General features: G+C 42.4%; 1 protein-coding gene across 9 annotated transcripts in view; it reads right to left on the reverse strand.

Annotated features, from left to right (window-relative positions):
* Positions 1-719: 719 nt before the first annotated feature.
* The window catches only part of add3a (adducin 3 (gamma) a), a 112,318-nt gene continuing 93,872 nt past the window's right edge, over positions 720-19,165 (reverse strand). For 6 of the 9 annotated variants that reach the window (XM_030418654.1, XM_030418661.1, XM_030418638.1 and 3 more), the window contains 11 exons: positions 18,265-18,414; positions 17,742-17,885; positions 16,813-16,911; positions 15,307-15,483; positions 13,554-13,811; positions 12,019-12,123; positions 11,494-11,580; positions 10,329-10,352; positions 9,418-9,541; positions 6,000-6,092; positions 720-3,760 (listed from right to left, as the gene is read on the reverse strand). In XM_030418654.1, the coding sequence (XP_030274514.1) occupies positions 3,510-3,760; positions 6,000-6,092; positions 9,418-9,541; positions 10,329-10,352; positions 11,494-11,580; positions 12,019-12,123; positions 13,554-13,811; positions 15,307-15,483; positions 16,813-16,911; positions 17,742-17,885; positions 18,265-18,414 (1,512 nt within the window). In that variant the 3' untranslated portion in view covers positions 720-3,509. The remainder of the gene's footprint in view (positions 3,761-5,999; positions 6,093-9,417; positions 9,542-10,328; positions 10,353-11,493; positions 11,581-12,018; positions 12,124-13,553; positions 13,812-15,306; positions 15,484-16,812; positions 16,912-17,741; positions 17,886-18,264; positions 18,415-19,165) is intronic. The other 3 variants (XM_030418679.1, XM_030418670.1, XM_030418688.1) reach the window with 3 other exon arrangements.

Here is a 19,165-nt window from a genome sequence, read left to right on the forward strand (position 1 = left end):
ACTTCTAGTATTTTGTACACCAGCAATTATCACCACCCATCCTGGAGGCCTCGGCTGCCAGGTTGGGAACCGCTGCTTTGAAAGATACAGGCAAACACAATGACTTCCAGTATTAAGGGTGTGTCAACAACAAAATATCTCTCATAAAATGTAATTCTAGAAATATATACCATTATTTGTCATATACTGCTCCCTGTCTCTATATCACAGAGGTGAAGCATCTCTTTGTATGACCGTGGGGTCACGGAGAAATGTGTCACTGTGCTCATTTCTGCTTAAGCACTTCCACATTCACTGTGACTGTGAGGATCACTGTCACATTGTCACTCGCACTCCATCAATCATTGCCTTGAATGTGCCAGAACTTCTTGATTTAACTCTTCACACACACACACACACACACACACACAAACACAACATATTCGTTCTCACCTGTTAACATCGTGACTTAAGGATAAAAAAGGCACCAGTTACAGTTTTTTTTCCTGCTCATTTAACGCTGAAGTATTTCAGCATAGGTCCATCTTTTTGAAGCTGTTCTACATTACTGTTAAATCATCTTGAAGAATGCAGCATTAAGTGAATCTGTGAGTATTTACAACTTCTCAGTTCATGATAATGGCATAAAGTAAAATGAGTGTGTATGGATCATGTTGAACTTAAAGCAGTTTGAGGAATGACGTGAATTGTGATGCACAAACATGAAAAATGAGCTTCCGTTTCTTAAAATACAGTTTTATTTGTGAATTTACACTGATTAGCAATACATCTAAAAGCAACTCCATTAGATAACCATTTATATAGGATTTTCACAGGTCACAAAAGTAGCTTGGCTCATTCTGGCATGCCAAAGCAAAAACTCATTCTTTTTTTTTTTATTTTTAAAAACAGAAAATAAAAGGTGGATAGAGAGGCATTAGTAAAGCAAGGTGCAAACAGTCGGAAACAGAAGAGGTGAAAATAAGGATGCAATGCACATTCAGTTCATCTGGGAGCAATTTATGCTCTTAAAATGGTTAATAAAAAAAAAGCCTAGTGCTCTCAGAAAACTAAAAGAAAAAAAAAAAAAAAAAGGAAGCGTACTGCTATACAAACGGAGGATGAAAAAAATAAAAGAGAACGTTCCAGGAGGAGAGATGGTATGAAAGAATAAAAAGACAAGACTGAGTGATAAAAACATGGTGCGTTAGTGTCAGGTCGTCCTTAACCCCGGCCCCTCTCTACTAAACACACATATGCACTTCCATTTCCAAACGCACACCTCCCTTCTCCATCTTTCAGTTGTGTGACCTCGGCTCTTTGCCGGGAACCAAAAGCTATCGTTTAACACAGCTAAAGATGTGCCCCCAAAACCCTCCCCTCCCTCCCTCCCTCCCTCCAAATCCAATACTTCACATTGCTAGCTGGGATATTGGTGCATCTAGTTAAAATGCGGGGGGAGGATGTGTGGCAACCCATCACCATTTGGCTTTGCAGAGTTCAGCTGTGGGTCATCTGACAGTAACAACACAATCGTGTTTACTAGCGAAATTACATGAGGGGAGGCTTTAGAAGCTGAAATGACGACGGGGGGCTCGCAGAGTGATCGAATAAAAATTAAATGTCCATATGACCTCCTTTAAGAGTTCCAGTTCGAGGAGGAAATAAATGGCAAATTAAGCACAAGAAGCGTAGCTGCTGTGAACGGAGCTACTAGGGACAAAAAAAAAAAAAAAAAGAAAAGTTTTGGGAGCCTGAGGGGTGTCGATGCAGTCACTGGGGTGATTTAACAGAGGTCTTGTTGGGGTCCTTGACGCCTGAGCAGGCAGACGAGAATCGCAACCCTTGTCTCAAAAACAACGGAGGAAAAAAAAAATTACAATATGGCTTTAAAAACACACACAAACACACCAAACGAAATATGCCACCGCTCCGCACTCCACGACCCATGATTCTCATTTCAGCTGGCGACTGCAGAAAGTTTGACGTAGCATATCAGCACTACACTTGCTGTTTTTTTTTGTTTGTTGTTTTTTTAGTTTTGTTGAGTTGAGAAGTAGAGATCTTTTCCCACGTGTGACACCAATGAGGGACTTTTTCTTTCTTTCTTCGCTCGACTCACTTTCTGGGTCCTGACCTTTCTCCGACACCATGCCTCGCTAGCTACTTGCGCAACTTTTTTAAACCAATACTTCACAATCTCCTTCACTGGTGAAACCACCTGCAACTAAAAAAAAAAAAAAGTGTGTTATATACCACGAGAAAAAGTGCAGCACAATAAAATAAAAAATATATAGTTAAAAATCTATAGCCAACATATCCAGTTTTCATATATCTGTGTTATATAGTAAATTTGTGTACTCTGAGGATTAGAATATCATTTGAGCAATCAGGCCTCACTACAGAACATAGTCAGCCACATAAATTCCGTTCTTGCAAAAAAAAGAGAAAACATGCGTAACATCCGTATTCTCTGCAAAAGCTTAGAAATGAGTACAAAACAGAGTTGACTAATACCAAATTTGTGTTCAATAAAAAAAGATCATATTTCATGAGATGACAAAAACGAGACACGAACAGTGACACTTCACTAAAATGAGATTGTTTCTTCTTTTTCTTCCACGCAGTTTGGCAAAAAAGAAACCCTTTGAGATGAAGAGGAAATTAAAATGCTACATAAATATTCAGAGTGAGTCGGCGGCTCTGTGAGATAAAGTCAACTTGTGATAGACCGCCGGCCTACAGCCTCACTATCTCGTCCAGTCTAGTGACCCTTTAACTCATTTGGAGTTCAGCCACAATCGGCTGAAGGGGAAGATTTGTGTCAGGAGCTTGAAGAGTGGGAGAGGCCGAGAGAAAACCTCCCTCACAGTAAATAAATCAACACAAACCCTGTGGCTGTCTTCCGACACCAGTTTTCCAGTGTGACTTCAAATTTCATGCGGCCTCTCGGTTCCCTACGCAGAGTCAGGTGACCAGAATGTAAAAACAAAACCTTGAAAGACTGGGGAAGTCTTGACAGAAGAAGAAAAAAGGTTTCACTTCAACTTGTGCAGTTTTATAACCCTCATGTTGCACTCCAATCATTTCATAAAACTGGATTTTGAGAAGAAATACTCAAGCTGGTTTCAAGTAGTGTTCTCAGCTTGGGGAACAACACAGGAAGAGCCAGTTATTCAGGATTCATATGGCCTCAAATGACACTTGCTGCTCCTGAAGAGCCCTGATAGAGTACTGCACAGGTGATAAGGTGTGTAGACAACCAACATCCACCCAAGTAACCTACATCTGCTGCAACTTTAGCCATGAGCCCATCCCAGAACTGTAACATCTTTCTGCAGATAGAGAGACCTTTCTTTTGAGTTACAAGCCAGTTCATTTTTTGTGTAATCCGCTCTTTTGTTAAAAAAAATTTAAATAAAATTAAAAACATAAAAGGGCATTGAAAACGGAGACAAAATAAAAACACAGACATTAAACAGAAAAGGTGGCTGCTGCCCCACTTTCTTCTCCTTCGCCTGTGTCTGCTCTCAGGCCTCCACCTTCTCTTTCTTTTTGTTCTTCTTCAGGAAGGACGGGGTGCGGAACTTCTTCTTCTTCTTGGTGTTGGGCGACTTGGAGGGCGAGCTCTCGGGGGACAGCGCCTCCTCGATCTTCTCGCCGGAGCGCACCGTGATCTCCACGCTCTCCACGCTGGTGGTCAGCTGGCTGACGCGCTTGGACAACTCCTCATCCACGTCGCCGTGGCCATCTTTGCCGTTCATCAGGCCCGTGTGGTTCTCTGAGGGAGGGGGCAGACACAGGTCAGGACAGGCAGCCAGAAACAGAGGAAGGAATCAATCAGTTCTGTAACACACCCTACAAAACAGACACTCACAACAAATAAACCCTACAGTGTATGATTTATATTGACTAACAATGGCAGCGGACTGAAAGTGTACTGAAGTGGAAGAGTAAATACTGGTAATTAAAGAACTGCTCGCTACAGTCTGTAGGTCAGAGGTTAAAGGGGAATTCAAGTATTTTCAGACTTGGGCCCAATATATTTTTATCTATCTATAATGTATACATTTATCTGAAAAGGCAGTAGGACTGTTGTAAATAACATGTTGGGAAACATTGATCTCCCATTTATGCTCGCTGTCAAGTCAATAAATAAGAAATATATTCTATTGCCTGTAAATAATGTTTCTACTCAATCACAATCACACAAAGTATTATGAAGTTGCTCATACGTCTTCACCAAAGCTGCATGTTTTTCTGCAGCAGTACTGTATTGAACTGCATTCACCTGTGCAGGCGTTCATGTTATTGTGTCCACCCCCTGAACGCCACACTCGCCTCATGTAATAAATATGAGGCTTTGCTGACTCTGCTCTACCAAACACACTAATACCATTTGAACTGTGTGCTGAACTTCCGCTTCCCTCGCAGGGACACGCTGTTCCCGTGCTCTACATATTTCATAATATCCCTGCGTAAAGCTCCGGTGACCTGATAGCCCACAGAGTCTGTCCTCCTTTCACCTGAAATAAATGGGACTACAGCCACTTCTGTAATGACTGTTCACATAACAGGTCTGCTGGTCACATCCCTTTATCTGGGTTACAAACGCAGGTTAGGGAAAGCAGGGCAGCTTCATCATGTTACTATGCTGCTGAAACACTGGGAGAGTGACGTCTTCTCTGTTTATTTTCAACCTCTCGCAAAGAAACACGCAGGGCGACATTAAAAAGCAGCTCACATCCCAATTGACCTGGTTTGAGGACAACGACTGGCCGACCTCACAGCGGCGGTGTCAGAATATATGGGTCCCCTGAGCCAGTGTGCTGCTGTGGGTTAATTGTTACTCATTGTGTTGGAGGGAAGCTGACAGGAAGTCAATCGCATGGTGTCATTATTTAGAACTTGTACCGAGGCCACTGTGATCTTTGTCTCCCTTGGAGGTACACCAACTGGCTTCAAATGTCAGGCACAATATTTCTATGTTAAGACTGGAGATCCACATGGCAGCAAAAGGCAAAATTACCCAGAAATCACAACATGTTACCAACCTGGCAGGTCTGACATGTTGAGTTGAGAGAAGAGAGAGGCATAAGACCTCGTGTTGATGTGGACTCAATCTGAAATTTCTAAGTGGTGCGTACACAAGGACGCGGCAAATATCAAGACTGAGTGTTAGCGAGCAAGTACTTCATGATCTATGTCATGGTTTGATATTTTAGTAAGAAAAGTGTTCGTTCATGTTGGTAGTAAGATGATAAGACACCACACTTACTAGCCCAAAACAGGTTTTTTTTTCTCAGGCTTTTAGAGGGTGAGTGTTCAGTTGGTTGCAACACTTACCACTAGATGCCACAAAATCCTACACACTTGTCCTTTAATGCTAAGCTACGCTAACCCATTCCTTAGGTGAAAATATAATCTTTCCAAAAATGTGAATTTATTCCTTTAAATTCAGTAAGCAATGAGCAAACAGACATTTTGAAAAGACTAAAACAAAGTTGGTCTTGGTTTTGGCAGCTTAGTAGCCATCTTTGAAATCTTAAATGTCCCTGAATGCCCTGACAAGGAGGGCTTACATCACTCCTGTGGTGGATTACCTATCATAAAGAAGTCCTTACAACCTGATTCTCATATTGTACTGAAATTAAATATAATAAATGGAAGGTAAGAAATTATAAGATATAACTTCATGCTTTGAAAAGGAGTAATGTAAAACCAATGCATGATTGCTTTGAAGCTTTGCTCTGTCACCTCTAGTGGCGAAGGATGAGTTTTTTAAAACCAACAGCAGAAAGTGGTTTCATTGATTCAGAGTTTTAACATGAAAAATCATTAGTGCAGTACAAACTTATAGCACAGGTCAGTAGTTTAGTTTCTGCATATTCAGCTCTTACTCCATTTAATTTGCACTCTTATGCACACATACTCAAACACACATTAGATCATAAAGACACAAAGCAAGGCAGTGAAGATCATTCTGAAAACGTCTCTCTCTCTCTCTGAGTGAGTGATACCTTCTTTAGCTGGAGTGCTTTGCGGGGACTGGGTGAGAGACAGAGACTGAGAGAGAGTGGAGCCATCGTCGGAGGTTAGATCGTGCTCTCCATCTGCAGGGAGGGTGAGGAGGGGATGGGGGAGGGTCAAAGCGGGGTGAGGGATGGATGAGAGGATTGCAGGGTGGTGTAGAGGATTGAAGTAGTGGGATGACAGCAGGGGTGAGTGGGATGAGAGGTGGGTGGGCGGAGGCAGGATTTGGGATGGAGGGTCAGAAGCGGGGTAGGGGTGGGGGAGTGGGAGGGGGAGGGAGTTTGAGAGATTAGTGGTAACACACACATGTTAGATTCAGGCCATGCACAGCTGCTTTTCCACAAAATTTCCAAAATCCTTGTCTGCTGATCATTAGGCTGTCAGAGCGCCATGACTCCCTTGTTATCCGCTTGTCCTGGGGGCTGAACACGCACTGTAACATTTTGTTGTGCCTTAATATCCTCACAATGCCCTGAACTGTAACTTAAGGGCTGGATTCCAGAACATGCTAACACACAACTGGCTGAAATTTAGGTCATTTATTAGCTCATGATAACAGATTTCAAATGAATGATGAAGTTAAACAATAATATTCAAGCACATTCAGGAAGGAGGCGATTTACATCATGAGCTGGGGCTGGGCATAGTAAGTGTATGAAAATATAAACTTAAATGCATTATGACGATGTTGTTCACAGAAAAACCACCCAAAAATAATTTGTGCCCATCCACTGAGCATCAGTGATATTGGTGAGGTGTGCCACAGCCACAGTCTGGCAAGAGATACAGAAGTATCTGCTGCCGTACCACCAGACTACAGAACAGCTTGTGTCCTCATCCTCCTGAGCACTTAAATACGAATGATTTATTTGTGCGACTTATTATTCATGAATCCGTCTATATCATTTTGTTACACAACCATGTTGTAAAACCATGATCATGCCTAAGAATAATGACTTTTATTGCCCATCATATACTTACTTTGCAGAAGAGAACATTTAGTTTTTATTATCTATTATCTCATCAGTTATTTTTTATTATCCGAAGGCTTCCTGGCTAAAACTAATCGAGCATGTGACTTTCTACTTGATAGGGGCCTGCAGCAGCTTTTAAAACAATTCTTGGGACAGTACAGTAAATGTTACAGTGCAGCTCAGCATTAGTGGCCTCATTAGTTTTAAACACTGATTAGTGTGAATGAACGACATTCCCATATCAGTTCCACACATTCATTAGCACATTCAGGGTTACACATTCAGTTGGCCATGGCGTCACAGTTGTTCACAGCTTATTCATAGCCAGCACATAGAACGTGTTTGCTTAACAGCCCGGTCTGTACACTAAAGGTGCTCTCTATGTGTAAGTACATATACTCGAGGTCAGTGCACTTTACACACTGCTTACAGGAAGTATTTTTCAGCTGGCAGCTGTGATGTGGCCTTAACAATTTTGACATGAAACATTTTGTAGTTTGCAAATTAAATATACAGAGTGGAATGGACACGACTGATCACAGGCTAAACGTGTGTGTGTGTGTGTGTGTGTGTGTGTGTGTGTGTGTGTGTGTGTTTGTGTGGCATATATCAGGTCATTACAGACGGTCTCCAGCTTGCAGCCAGATTGGCCACCGGGGATTCGTGGGGCTGTGGGGGCAACACTGTCATAGCAACGGGCTCAGCTCATGTGGCGGGTGTGAAGACCTGCTGTCTGTTCGGTCTGTCATCTTAGTCATAGCAGTCCATCATAAATGTGCACACACATGTGCACATACAGTGACAATTGCATCATGTTTCAATCTGAGCATTTGGAAGATCCTTTAAACATGCATGAACACATGTGCAGAAATATAGACATGAATCCGGTGCAGGATGGGGACTAGTGGATGCCCCCCCTCCCTTCACTATCTGTTCTCTATTGATTTCGCCCTTGCCTCTCTGAAAGGCAGTGGGACAGAGGGCTAATATGATTAGCATTGACTGTCCTGTGTGAGAGGTTAATGCAGATGAAGGCAGCAGTAGGACCCGTGAGGACAATTCCTCATGTTGAAAGGTGTGCGCTGTGTGTATGTGATATAGCAGGCAGCGTGTTAGAATACGCCTGTCCACTGGGATCACTGCTAAGGCAACAGCCCTACAGACTCGGGATTATATATAAAGATGTTTACAACAAGCCTGCCGAGAGTAGGTAACAAATTGAGAATGTACATAAATCAATCTGTTAGACAAGATTTAAAGAAGAAGAGGAGGAGGAGGAGGAGGAGGGACCGATTTGCACGTTTAAAGCAATCCTGATTTGGTTCGAGCTCAGTTTGAAATCTGCTCCAGCTGTTTTAGCCGATTCTGAGCACTTGAAAATGTCACACAGTGCTTGTTAACAACAGCTCCAGCAGGACATGCCCACATCTGGCTGTTAGGGTTTTGTCTTTTTTCTACAGTTGAAAGTCTTTCAGACGAATGAAAAGATCACAGAGCACACTGGGAAGAAGACTGACACAGTTAGAAGGAGGAATCTCATAATTTCTGACAAGGTCAGATCCAACAGATTTTACTCTCAGTATGTATGTCAGGGATACAAACTAGAGCTGAACTCATACAGAAAATGTGAGGTTCATACCCTTGTAAAGAAATGTTTTTCAGATAGTAAATGTTATGGGGGAAAGGGAGATTAGGACTCCATTGTTAATGTAATGGTATCAAAATTAATAATATTGTGTTGCCAAAATAAATAAGACTTTATCAGTTAATGTGATTATAATTTCACTATCATAATTAACTGTAAATCCAATAACAATAAATGCAACTTAATAAAAATGAAGGTTAAAGTATCTCATAAATGTATGATTTATTGGCACATTTACTGCACCACAATTGATTTCTGGCAACATATACACCGATATCTGTGATAAGCAGATATTGGCTGATGACATCAGTCCCGCAGAGACATCAGCAGGCTCAAATACAAACTGCCAAAAATCTTTGAAGACATCTTTGAAGATAAACTCGCTGCTTTCTCAAATCTCGTGACAAATCTTCTTGGCACCAACTAATCTCTTCCCGTGTGCTTTCAAACACATTGATTATTGATTGATTGTCACCCGCTCGATTATCTGTTGTTAAACCTACCCTGACAGACTGGTAGGTTTGTTTGCTGCTCACACAGAGGGATGGGCCTTTGGCTTTGAGTACAAGTCACTGTGCATGTGTGTGTGTGTGTGTGCAGTCCATATGTCTCTCAGTGTGACTGGTCTCTTGTTGTGTTCGCAAGTTGAGTGAATCCAGGATCAAGTCCACACAGCTATTAGCATTCATTAATTCAGGGACTTGGTGTGTAAGAGTTTGTGCGTTTTTTGTTTTTTTTCAAGTGTGCATTTATATGAGTGTGTGCGCATGCGTGTGTGTGTCGTACCACTGAGGCCCAGTTGCCTCCTTTCCACGTTCTTGCGGTACTCGACCATGTCCTTCTCTGACAGCTCACTGAAGGGGTTGGGAGGCAGGGGAGCCATCTGCTCATCCTCTGTGGGCACGTATGGCTGGGGAGGAGACAGGGAGAGGGGTGAGCATGGGAGCACGAGCACACACGCACACACGCATGCATGCACGCACGCACGCACACACACACACACACACACACACACACACACACACACACACACACACACACACACACACACAAACAGTGAGGAAGTACATGCACACTCCGAAATGCCAAAACAAATAGGCACACACATACACACACACTTACTGATGTACATGCACAAGAAAAGGTCTCTCTTTTTTCTTTCTCTCTTACACACACACACACACACACACAAACACCTCACACCCACACTGTCTTCACAATACTTCATTACAACATGACGAAGGCTGCTCACATAAAGATAAAAGTGTCGACCACATCACACAGAGTTCTTCTAACCACAAGCTCGACACAGAGACTCTCAACCAATTAGTGCGCAAAACCCCAACATCTTCTTAACAGACTGTGGAAAACACACACTCCAAAATGCAGACTGAGTCACGAGCATGCACACAAAAACACACACTTCACAACGCCTCTGTTTAGATTCTTCTGTGCAAATATGTCCGACAAACCATCATGCTCCGACATGAACTTAGTGCCTCAGACAAAGTTGCACCTTTGCCTAAGGCACAATTAAAAACTGGTGGGAATTCGTTTCAAAGTTGGTGTCTGAGAACACAGCACTAATAGACACATGCAATGATTTCTTTTCCAAAAGGACAAAAAAGGTGTCAAACAATTCCACAAAGAAAAACAACAACACTGCAAACAGTAAGAAATCACTTGTGGATATTTACCAGAACGTTTATCTGCACCTGATTCTTCAAGACAAGAACCCAACCACAAAACCATCAGCATCAAAACGTCTAAATCTGATCATTTCACCTTCATCTTTCTTATGTGCTCTTCATTGTGTGCTTCATTATTTCTCATGATTACTTTGTGCAACTATCAACATACTTAAGGTTCCTTTTTGCTTTAGAAAAATGTGCTCACTTGGCTCCGCCTAGTGGTCGAGGTGTGTCATTAATCTGTCTGCGCCCGTGTACAACAATGTCTGCACTTGTACGACTGATTAAATCTCTTCTCATCACCGTGTGGTTGTTTGTAGACTGTGCTTGTATGAAATCTCCTTTACTCCTCGTTTTGTTGTGTATGCACCATCATCGTCTTTCTTATTTCACAAATTTTGGTGCGACCAGGTCGTTTCCAGCACAGCTCTACCAAATTCAGACACAACAACTGGGAACACCTTTGAGCTAATAAACAAGTAATAAGAGAAATCTGTACTGTTGTGGATCCCTTCAGTTCAGCAGGGAGGCTGAGTGGTTCAAGATTGACTGTTTATCCTGCAATAAACCTCTGCATGCCCATAAACAGACACATGCTGGACCACTTATGCCAAAATCTTAAATCCTCAATGTGAAGGGAAAAGCAGCTACTGTTTATGTTGCTGCTGCTTTATATTATGACATTTACAAACTGGTAAAAATGCTCAAAACTCCACTTTTGTATTTTCTTTAAATGTGATTAATTTCAGTAAAATATTCTTGGTGTCAGAGAACTCTGTTAACTGTACACTGGCTAAACTGGAGTTTCTCTAAGAATTAAATAAAACATTTGTTAGTTTAAAGTAGAGCCCGACCAATACACCAGCTGGCCTATCACAAATATATCTGTATATCCATACACAGTATGTTATCAATATTTGCTAACTTCAAGACAGTTTTAAAAATCACAATGCTTAGGTGGATATATAATTATTAACTTCCAAATAACTTTCCATTTGTCAGCACATTGTTTGTTAATCTGTTAACAAATCTACTTTTGTCCTTAACCCAAGTATATTCAATTTACTGTCACAGAAAGGGGAAAAGAGTCCATCAAATATTCACATATCCGAGCTAAAATCAGAGAATTTTGATTTTCACAAGTTCTGAACATGAGAGAGGAAATCCTCACCCGTCGCGGTACATCATCAGGGATGCCTGCAAGGGCGTGAGAGCGCGGCCCCGACGTCATCACATCAAACCGGTTCTGCTCTCTGATCTGTGATAGGACAAAACACACAAGGATGTCATGAGGAAGCGGGAAGAGTTTACTTTGAATGATTTAAAATTCCAGTCAAAACAATTCAGAGCCTAAATGTAAATGCCTGAATGTTACACTTTGCTCAGACGTGTTCAATCCCTGATCTTACAGTATGTTCATATACTCATCTTCTCAGGTCTTAAACATCTGTCTTGGAGCAGAAGTATTAAACTGTTCAAGTCAAGAACGTGAGATCAGGAGAAAAGAAACGTCTTTTATTCTTTACTCAAATCATCTTTCAGCTCATTCGCCCAAGTACTGATCACTGACTTAGATTCCTACTGTCCTTGTCTTAATATTATAGCAAACTAAGGCCTGCCAAAACTCTAACTCAATCTAAACATCACGGCCAGATGATGCAAGAACTCTACAATTAACAGTTTTTCTTAGACTCACTTTGTTCCGCTTCTGCAGTACCTCAGTGGGGTCTGTGTTGAGAGGGACAAACTGATTGGGGTCCTCGATCCGGATTGGGGTTCCCGTCTCCTCTGCCTTCATCCACTGCAGAGGGAAGGCAGGAGAAAAAGCAGATGAGATTAAACCTGTCATGTGCAAAACTTTATTTTAACTTTAAAAAGAATACAAGCAATCAAACAACAAGCATCGGTTGTAACAATTTATCTATCAACTATTGAAAAAGGACATGGTTTCACTTTCAATTTACTGTAAAATATGTTACAGTATTATCTGTAACCTCCAATCTACATATTGGTTTTTATCAAGCAGCATTGGAGTTTGAAAGATACAAGGAAGAGATGTGTTATACAGCTCTCGATCCATACACGTGCAGTTTACATATTTAAATTGTCTTGCAATGTGCAGAAAGTTTGAAGGCAGTAAGTTAATGCTTTCAAACTTTCAAAAAACAAAACCAGAAATACCAACTGTAACTGTTGTGGTATTTCTGGTTTTGTTTTTTGAAAAACACAAATCCCACAACCTCTGTAGGCTTCTCCTTCATCTCAGACGGTGCTGATTTGCATTTGTCTTGTGATGGCTGCCAACCAGGAAGTTAGATTTGAAACTAAGCAAACATTATTGACCTGATTTGACACCCTGACACTACTTTCTTCCTTGAGGATGACTGATGACTTTCTCGAGATCCAAGATGTCGAGTTATACACAAAAGGGATCCTCACGCGTTGAGACTGCTGGACTAATCGTGTAAATCTCAGGCACATCTCAGCAACCACTACAGGGACTGAAAGTCGGTGTATTTCAGAGTGTGCTGCTTAGATTTCTATTATTCTTTTTAGAATGCTTGCTACGCAGCTTTGTCAAAGTGCAATACTGCATCACTGGAGAACTATTTTAAAGTTTGACTCCATCAGTCAGCTAAATGGCTCAAAGTCAACATCAACCACTTCATGTGAATTCACCCAATATTCATTTATTTCTAAAACCTGTATTGTTTACAATTCACAGAGGCATTTGACTTTTAAATTGGTGTTTTTTATTCCTTTTTGTTGCTTTCTATATATATCTATGAAAGTATTCTTCTCCTACTTACATGTACATGATAGTTCTATGTTTAATTTCCCTGTCTTTGTTTAACTTTGTTGGCTTGCATAGCTGCATGTCTAATTCTACAGATGTATTTCTATGGGAACTTTGTGTGACAATGAGTGCAAGTAGGAAAAAAATAAACCTGATTCTGATTCAGTGCAGCTGGACCTGAAATCAGTATAGTTCTCTGTTCAGCCTGTAGATGGCGGTCTAGTATCAGTTTTTAGACACTAGGTCACAACTGCAGCCACAAACAAACTGCAAATGAAGGTTATGATGTGCATCTGTCTCTTCATGTTTAGGTTTATGATATAGATCTATATTTACATGTTTGCGCACAAGCACGTAAAACTTCAGTAAAAACACTGAAATCTTAAATCATGTTTTTTCACATCAACACACACACACGCACACACTCTGCTCACCGTGGTTGTCCGGCTGTTGTAGCGCTCCTCTCCGCCCTCCACGCTAACCTTGGTGTAGCTGTTGGGCGAGTTGAGCCAGCGTGTCTTCTCCCTCTGCTGCCGCTGCTGGAGGAACTTGAAGGGCAGCCGTGTGGCCCCTCCGTCGGTGTCCTCCGCGAACATAAACGCCGTGACCGTGGCGGGGATCTCCACCTCGTTCTTGTGCCTCGGCTTCTCCCGCACGATTGGGTGCCTGTAGGCGTGACCCGTCCTATAGCCCTGCAGCAGGAAACAAGATAAAACATCAGGGTTGTTTTGGTCGATGTAAAAAGATTTGATTTGTTTTAGGTTCTGCTCCTTCATCTACTCCCTCCACTGCTATGGAGTCCTGTTTACCCCGTGACAATCCTTCAGTGGTCTTGGATCAAAGCTACCATCATTATTCATACTGTAAAGAGAATGTTTTTAATTCAGTTTGTTGTTTTTACACCAAAAGAGATCAATTCGAACCATATGCGTGACAGAATTGAGTATTTATTCTGTGACTGTTCCTTCCTGTAATGCTGGATGAGCTGCCAGTTTCACATTTAGTTGAATGAAAGAGAAAGAGACACAGTGTTGGGACCACAGGGTTTCTGGCAGCACAGAGGACAGAGTCAGAGAGACATTTCCTGTCTGACCCTTTCTCTCTCGACTCTCTCCCTCCATCCCCACTCCCCCCCCCCCTCTCTCTTTCCCCCTCCCATTCCTTTTCATCCTCATCTTTGCTTTTCTCTCACACTCCCACTTCCCCTCCTGCCTCTCTGTAGCTGAACTCTCACTTGATCCTGACGATTTTTCTGACATTTTTCCACACTTGGCCTGACAGCGAAGTTCTGTTCTTTTTCCGTTCAGTGAATTTCTATCTGTTTCAGTTTCACAGTCAGAGTTACCCTCTCAACTTGACTTGACCTCCTTTTTTTTGGTCCAGTCAGCTGGGCTGCAACGCAACATCCACAACATCCCGTCTCACATTTCTAACACACTCAAATCAGGAAGTTCTCTGTATTTGTATACTGGTTGTCAAAGGGGATGGAGAGTCTCACTCTCATTCTCATCACTTTGTCTGGATCTACTAAGGAAACCAAGAGCTTATCTGACACAAATGCTGTGTTTTATGAGGTGTGAGAGACAAAAAGGATGGCAGAGCAGACGCATAGACGACTCGAGAGGGAAGAGAGCGTAAGAGGAGAGAAGGAAGGGGAGAAAAATGTGGAGCATGAGAGAGGGGAGACAGAAACAGAAACACTAGAAAGACAATCGATTGGAGAAGAAAGACAGAAAAAGAGCATCAATAGAGACTTGTTGTCTTTGCAAGTTCTGTTATTACAGTTCAGGTTTCAGTAGGGGGCGCTCTTTTCTAACCCTGGCCACCACTGCGCACAGCTACCCTGTCCCTACCAGCATTAGAAAACAAAGGCGAGGATTTCTCTGAGGGAGGAAACATCAGTGCAGGTTCTTTAAAACGGCAAATGTAAAGCGTTTCTCAATCAACGACAAAGAAAAGCCAAACAAACATTTAGTTCCATAAAAAACACACTTCATCACTGTCATCACTTCAAATGAAGAGAAAAACAACCTTTCAGAAGGCAAGAAATCTTTAAAGTACTCTCACCTTCATGTAAGTAAAAAGTGAAGGTTAAGTGTTCTTATCACATCTAGTCACTTAACGAGCGTGTGTGTTCTGTCCTACCAGTGTGTTAGTGCACAAATCCTCCGATGTCTGCGGACTCACCAGGTTATCCAGCATCCTCATCAGGGACTCAAACTCCAGCTCGCCAATCTTCCACTTGTACTGTCCAGCCATGTTGACTGCAGCCGCTGTGGCCACGTCGAGCACTCGTGATTTGTATTTCTGTGGGTCCAGCACTATGAGGTTGTCCACGCTGCCGGCACACGATATAGCATTCACCTAAAAGAAAAAAAAAGAAAAAATCACGAATAAGGAGAGGGATCAACAGAGGGAGAAGCATGTGAGGCTCCACTGACTGATGGCTTATGCAACACAAAAAAGAAACCGAAAGGCCGTTCTATCACCAAACATCTACGGCATTAGATCATCCACCTAAAATCAAAATGGGCGTATTTTCATTTTTAGGACTGACCACTTTCCACCGCGAGAAAGATGTAATTTACCAAAAAATCTAAATGAAACACCCCTCAATCTAAAGCTGCCACAGCACCATGGAATATACAGTACATGGCAACAAACATGGTTGGGGGGATTTATTCATAGAAATTAAGCTGGGCTTTGCAGGATGGATTAATGTTTTCTTTTGCTCAACCGGGGGAGAGTCAGTCAGGAGATTTGGTATGTCTGTTACAACGAGGGACTCGACAACATCTCTAAAACCATCCGCTCAAGTGAACACAAAGACACGCAAGGACCCAACAGCAAAACACCATAGAAATCCCATACATGACAACAACTTCAAGCATCGACGCGTTACGACGTCTGTCAAAGCTCTGCCGCTGTACAACACAAGCTGTGACGCGCGATCATCTGTTAATGGATAATGTTTATCCACTGAGTTTCAGCAAACCATTTCATTTGTCAATTACTTGTAGCTAACTATTGTACATGTTCCTCTATTAGTTTAGCTATTCAACTCATTGATGAATTACTTTTAGCTGACTATTTCAACTATGAATCCAATTCATTTTCTCAACTATTCAGTTGGTTTAGCTATTATCTTACTACAAGCCCTCTGATAACTGCACACGTGACAGGGGGAAGGATGACAGAATTCATCAATGTCTTATCAGCTAAGGTTTCAAAGATACAATCAGCCAATAATCAATACTGAATAATTCATCATTCACTTCTCCTGCCTGACCTAGATCTCCTGAAATCCCCTCTGCCTCTGTACTGGCTCAGTGAAGAAAAAGGAAGAAGACCACCCTTCACTAAAGGCTTTGGACCAACATCAACAACAACACATCAGTCTGTTCCTCCCTTCATCAGACCTCTAATGGCCCGGCTGAAAGACTGTTTGGCCAACATCTTTAACAAAGCAAGAGATTAGGATTTATGGAGTGTTGTCAAAAAAAAAAAAAAAAAAAGTGAGAGTGGAGAAATGTGAAAATGGCTGTGGAGAGATTAGCTTTTGTGGGAAAGCTGCTGGTCTCATTCACGTGCAGGGGCAGGGGAAGGGGAGTGGTGCTGGAATTTGCTGGGTACCCAAAACAGTAGCAGTGTGCCAGTTTGAGTGCACTGGTGTGTGCGTTTGTGTGTGTATACCTGGATTTCGCAGGCGTACTGGGCATTGTAGATGTAGTGAAAGGCCTCTTCGACGGTCTCCCCAAGAGCAACCACGCCGTGATTCCTCAGCACTAAAACCTGGAACACACACACACACAAAGAGAAACTGTGATCAGGAGCAGCACAACAATCCGATCAAAGATTTTTTTTAGTCTAGTTTAGCTGTCTAGTTTGGCTGACTTGCTTCAGTTGTCATTGTACAATAATGTGCCCTTGAATAACTGCGGAACCACCAAGATATTTCTGATTCCATTTATCAACAAAGGTTGGGCTGTTAGATGACGACATTAGGACCTGAAACAACAGAGCAGCAATGGAAATTTCCCTTGATCTCCATTCGCATTGGTGTCAATTTAAAATCTGCAGATGTGTGATCATTATCAGAGAAACCAAGAGTAAGGCACTTATATGGTGGAAGCACATGCAGACACAGAAATCAGGAGGTGCACAAGTCAACCAACATGCCGCTGATATTTCAACAGGATACCAGTGGGTTCGACGGTCTTGCTACTGTTTCCTATTCCGAGTACACCACGCCCTGATAATTAGCCCATTTCTCTTTTTTTGACTGCAAGGACAAGGAATAAAAACATCCCTTACTTGAGAACGTTAAAAATACCTTCCAAGATATGGCGTCCACACATCACAGGCATGTCCATTGTTGGAATGTTCACCTCTTCACAGATCCTTTTATTTGTTAAAGTCGCTGCATCTCAACAAGAAATAGCTAAACACCAACCTCCTTGTGTTGTTTTTTACACTTCAGTGAAATACAATGTGTTAATTTACTCTCTGCTCATCTAACTGTCAGCAAGAAAGCAGATTCAACTTATTTCTACTAGGTGTCCAATTCCTTTAACCCAGCTGGAAGACCTTGCTCAGTGCTTAGTCTTCTTTGCTTTTCCTACCTTCGTTGTAGGTCCCAGTGCCTTCTGCAGCTCTCTTCGCTCCTCCTTGTCGTCCAGGCTGCCCTGGTAGTTGTAGTAGGCGATATCGCCCAGGATCAACGACTCCTGGGAAATGGGCAGGATGCCACACTTCATAGATGACACCTAGAGCAGGAGAAAGGTGACAAGAAGGCAGCAGAGGCAGGTAAGCCACAAGAAGCTTTGACAGTGTTACAACTCTTTTATTCATCTGTCTGCGGCTGACATTTCTCTGAATGCCTCTGTGCGAAGAGCACTTTGAAACGCCTCCTCTATCGACAGCAGATACAAGAATCTTTGTTGCTCATCAACCACCTTCCATAACAGAGTCTATTTACAGGTATGTATGCTTTTTCAGGTGAGGTGTGATATGTTATTACACTTTTCACATTTCTAAACCTCACACCTGATTATCACGTTCCCTGTGAAAAAGAGCTTCAGGCGTTCTGCAAGTCAACTTTTGCAGAGCCAGTTTGAAAACCTTTCCGGTGTAACCTGAACTTACAGCAGCCGTGGCAGGAGTGTGCACATGTATGACGCAGCGGATGTCTGGACGTATGGAGTAGATGGCAGCGTGGGGGCTGAAACCAATGGGGTCGATCTTCAGGTTGGTGGAGCCCTGTTCGATCACATCCCCGATGATGTTGACCTTCACCTGGGGAAACAAGGCGAGGAGGAAAATTCAGTGGACGCTTCACGCTCCAGGCTCTCAAACACAAACACGGAGCAAGCTTTCTGAGAAGCTTGACAGCAGCCTCTTCTCGATGGCTCTCCTGAGAATGGAAGGGATATGAATATGATGAGGCCAGAAGAGAGCGGAGGGAGACATACTGTAAAGCTAACCATTCCCAGATTAGTGTAATCGAATGTACCGGGGCAGTAAAGCACATCCAGAGACTGACACATCACACACACAGGGCTGATAACATGCCAACATTAATGAAGAAGACATGAATGCAAGTCAGAATCAATGAGCGTGATGACAGCAATCACATTATCAACGATTCCTCCTCGCTGTCTGCTCCTCTCCATCAAATGAATTGGAGCATTACCAGGACACATAATGTGGTTGGGGAGTGGACATGACGTCCTTTTACTATGACAACTTAATTACCGGCCAGTTAGCAGTTATTAGATTACAGGACAGGAGAGCGGAAAAGAGCGATGGCGAGAATGATCAAGGTAGAGGCCTGGAGGGAAGAGAGCTGGATAACCAGCGAAAATCAGACAATAAAGACAGATAACTGGACAAGGAGAGGAGACTGAGTAAGGACGAGGCCGGCTGCAGATGTCAGTCCTCGCTGTAAAACCTAATACCAAACACATCTTTGCCTGCAGACCTTTAACAAAGTTACCATCACCGTAACCACATGTTGTTCTGTGATGCAAACCAGAACCTGCAGGCT

This window comes from Sparus aurata, chromosome 1 (assembly GCF_900880675.1).
Source record: "Sparus aurata chromosome 1, fSpaAur1.1, whole genome shotgun sequence".
NCBI lineage: Eukaryota > Metazoa > Chordata > Actinopteri > Spariformes > Sparidae > Sparus > Sparus aurata.